At 44.5% G+C, this 4,492-nt stretch overlaps 1 protein-coding gene across 1 annotated transcript; it reads right to left on the minus strand.

Annotated features, from left to right (window-relative positions):
* Positions 1–1,794: 1,794 nt before the first annotated feature.
* On the minus strand, positions 1,795–3,588 carry LOC104456849 (BES1/BZR1 homolog protein 2-like). The gene is given in 2 exon segments (NM_001319975.1): positions 1,795–2,535; positions 3,367–3,588. Coding segments are annotated over 2 exon segments (963 nt in total).
* Between the last annotated feature and the right edge of the window lie 904 nt (positions 3,589–4,492).

Below are 4,492 nucleotides of genomic sequence, written 5' to 3' on the forward strand. Positions count from 1 at the left end.
CTCCCTCTCATCAAACTCTGTTGATAAATGACTTCTTTGTTGTTGTCCAACTCGACCATGCCATGCATAACTCAGGGTGTCCACTTCTTTCAATTTGTCCGCGCAGCGGCCCTCCTACGAACTCATTGCTATAGCATATACTCTCATCGAAATTTCAATACAAATTGATAATCACGAATGTCGCGATACATAACCACTTAAAAAGAAATTAATCATGAAAGGCCGTGATCTATTCTTTCCCGCAACATGATGCTACCATGGTTTCCACAATCGCGTGTTTTTTTGGTTGAATTTTTTTTATGAGCATGTTTAGCACACGATAATGAATCGATAGAGAAAAAAGGGCAAGAAAGGATCGTGTAGCCCCTCGCTGTAGCTCAACAGTGGTTCCCATGGCCCCTCTTATGGTTGTATGGTCGATTTGGTGCCAAACACCACCACACATGCCGGAATTTACTAATGTCACGCCAATATTTCGATAAAAACGAAAATGACAAAGCAAAAATAAAGGTCATGTCATAAAGAATCAAACAAATTTTATGGTGTCAATTAAAAACAAAATTGACTCTTTAAGAAACAATGCAAATTAGAGGGACTAAAGTCAGATTTTAACCCTCATCCCAATTCCCGCGAACAATCACAACAACAAGGGCTCAATCACGGCACAAAACCCAAGCGTGGGAGATTCTCAGAAATTTAGTTGGTCAGATGCCGAGACACATCACGACATTAAACCAAAGATATGGTCCCCATAGAAACCCCAAGATCAGGCACATCACATGGGGGAAGAGACCCACCCGGGACTATTGGGAAGATACCCACTTTGACCCACCAAAGGGGAAGAAAAGAAGAGTTGCGGTACAACAAAGGATTGACAAAATGCGAGCAAGAAACCAAACTTTCAGGCACACACAAAGCAAACGTCCCTACCACAGAGAAAGAAGATCGGTTCGAAATCGTTTTCAGACACGCATTGAACTTCTCCCCTGACCTTTCGAGCTGAGTTTTCTTGTCGCGGTTTTGGCCCTCACGCGTGCTATCGAAAGGGAAAGATTGAGAACGGGTCCAAGCCAAGCTGGGGACGATAGAAAACCAGATAATGAGGGCCTCCCATGTCCAACCGGCTCAATAATTCCCAGAAAGTTTTGTCCGGGCATTGTTGGGTTTTGTAGACTAGCACGCCAGATATGCGCGAATCTAGCAATTAGATGACATGAATTTCACTTGCCAATCAGACAGACAGGAGTAAGCGATTCTGTTCGCCAACTAGTTAAACCTAACAAAAGAAGAGCAGTGGTTTTGGTTCACCATCAAAACAAGGGTAAGCTCTGTTTCTTCACAAAGTCAAGGACGAATTGTAGTTCCTTACTCTAAGAGGACAATTCCCGTATTTCAAGCTCAAAGAGATGCATGATAAGTAAAGAATAGATCGGCTGTATATAAGCATAGAAAAAGAATGTAACCTTCGAACTGAGCTTCTGCATAATCTTGCCATCACTTGAATGATTGTAAATAGAGGTCCCTGCGAGGAGGTAGACCAAGCATTTGCTCTCTCATAATTGAATTGGAAAGGGACCTTTCACAGCCAATGCTCCAACTGAAAAAATTTAACTATACATAATCTTTAAAAGAAAAGGGTTCAGGACACATGAGATCGAGCTAGAGTTTCCCCTTCAAAACGGCACCTCACAATACAGTTGCAAGAGACATAGTAAGCAGCCGGAATGCCTAGAGTCACTGAATCAGATGAGCCACATCATTGAGATTGTCAATGGGCAAGAGTTTGCGAAATGCTTAAGCACGAGCCTTGCTGCTCCCTAGTGTGAGCTCCAGATCATCCACCCCAATCTCATGAATCCTCTCACCTTCCCAAGGCTTAACTCTTCCATTCTCAAACTCAAATTCAGAGCCCCAAGCCCTGTCGGACGATGCTACCCACGCCAAACTGCTATTTTGTTCAACTCCATCCTTGAGAGGACCCTGTTGACTCGAAGATTTGACCAGATTAAACGTAGGCGAAGGCGGAGCTGCTGCAGCCACCGCCACGTTTTGGTGGAAGCTCACCCATCGGCCAGAGTCCACTGTGGAGGCATCCGACTCATCGCACTCGGGGATTGTTGGAGGCGTCATGTTTTGGCGACGAGTGGGGCTGGAGGGGGCAGAGGCGGCGAACAGAGGGTGGCGGAAGGAGGACTTATGTATTGAGCTATTGGAGAGGGATTCCCAGTCAGGTTTCCGCTTCGAGTTCCGAGAAGTTGGGGAAGAGAGAGGAGGCGTCACAGGGGCACTGCTGGAAATTCTCAAGGGAGGGAGATTTGTAGGGATGGAAGCGATGTTACGGAGGAACGGAAGGAGGTACGACGACGGATTGGCATCGAACCGGGTAGGGCTAGGAAAGGACGACGATGTGGGGCTGGCGTGGTAGGATGGGACAGGGCTCGGAAATGCCGAGGACTGCGGACTCGGTTGATATGATGAGCATGCACTGATGTTCGCTGAAGCACCCATGATCTCACCCGGAGGTGGCTTGCTTCCCTGAGTAGTATCGTTAATAAAATCAGACAGGACACAAACCACTCTAATCCAAAAGCACTCTAATAAAATGAGCAGAATATTGCCTAGTATCATGGTCCTTGCCAAACATATTCTTTTGGGGGAAATGGCAATATGGCAGAGTCCCAGAAAGAGCAAAAATGAGAACCCACTACTCAAATCTCTTCAACTAAAGGACAAGAAATCAGTAATTCTACAAACAGAAAGAGCAATTACAAGGTCAACCGCGCAATTAAGATGTCAACTCAACACAAGAGAATCAATTTAAGAGATCCCTTGATGAGAATGGGACTCAAGCATTTAATTTAGGAGGACAAAGGGGAAGAGCTCAAGCTGAACAACTCAACTCAACTCCCCCAATTTACCCAGGTCATAACAACGAGAAAAAGCTCACAGTTCTGGTCCATAATAAATTCCACAAGCTGATTTCGTCCTTAAAAAACCAAATCTTCAGATTTCACCATCCACCATGAGAAATCTGAAACTTCCTATATATGACAAACAAATTTTAGCTGCACATCGGACAGAAATCGACCAGAACGGCATAAAAGGAACCAACCCATCACCAGATCCAAACGCCTAAACAAGAAAGGCAAACCAGACAAAGAGCCTCAACCCATCTCCAGATTGAAAATCACCAAACCCACCATCCACTGAAAATAAAAAAAATAAAAAAATCCGGAAAAAAGGGAGGAGGACGGCGACGAGAGGGTTTCCATGGATCTTGAAAAGAAGCGATTCTAATAGAACAGGGAGATCATGCAAGAAAAGGGAAAGAAAGAAACAAAGGAAAGGGAAAAAAAAAGGGACTACCTTTCGGTAAGTAGTACCATCTTCTTCAACGACCCAACCGGCTTCGGTGCAGAGAGCTTTCAAGACCTCATTGTTGTCGCAGTGCTTGGGGAGCTTGTAGTTGCCCTGAGCCCTGAGGCCCGTGTATATCTTCGCGGCTATGGCCCTCCTCCTCCTCTCCCTCCTCTTGTTGTTCTCCCTCTCCTTCCACGTCGGAAGCCTCCCGGAGGCCCCTCCGGCCATTCTCTACCTCTCTCTGTAAAACCCTCTTCCCTGCTCCTCCTCTTCTCTCTCTACCAAGCCTCCTCTCTCTCTCTCTCTCTCAGAAAGTCTGTGTTTTAGGGGGTGGGGGTCTTCTCTCTCTTGGCTTCTCTCTCTCTCTCTCTCTCTGGGCTGGTTGCTGTTCCTCTTTCACGAGGTCGACGCTTTCTTTGTTTATTTATTCGACAGGTTTTCTGCTTTTCTTTAGTCTTTCATGCGGCAGCAGGATGAGGAGGGGGCTGAGATTCTTCTCTCTCTCTCTCTCTCTCTCTGTTCACACTTTATAGACTTTCTTTCAGTGCCCCCCGGGAGACTCCAGTCTTGTGAATTGAACTACCAGTTGATCATCAATAAAATAATTCCAAGTATATGCTTCAATTTGGATGGTAAAACTATGTTTTTACCCACACGGCGGCCATATTTATTCAATACTTCCGGCTGAATAGTTTTTCTTATAAGTCCATCACGTCACTTCACATACTAATTTTATATTCATAAAGATAGTTGGTATAATGATAAAGAGACATCTGTTTTTCGCGAGATCACGAGTTTGATACAAGTCGTAGAACATATTTTAAAACGGCTCGTTATGCGATGTTCGGTTATGACATATCTCGTGTGAAGAGATCGGTTGCTCTGATGGGGCCGTGGCACATAAACAAACCTTTCCATGATCGTATAGTTAATACAGATTCGAACCAACTCCAAAATTACTAGAAAAGTAAAGAGTTGCTATTATCAATCTTATGCCACGACACCTACCGACAATATTTAGATATTTGATTTTTGAAATGTAAAAACCTGTATGGGAATCTCCATGTTATATCATGTTTAATCGTGTTGTTACTATCAACTCCCTATTTTCGAGTTCTCAAATCCCTTTTGG

This window comes from Eucalyptus grandis, chromosome 8, assembly GCF_016545825.1.
Source record: "Eucalyptus grandis isolate ANBG69807.140 chromosome 8, ASM1654582v1, whole genome shotgun sequence".
NCBI classification, from domain to species: domain Eukaryota; kingdom Viridiplantae; phylum Streptophyta; class Magnoliopsida; order Myrtales; family Myrtaceae; genus Eucalyptus; species Eucalyptus grandis.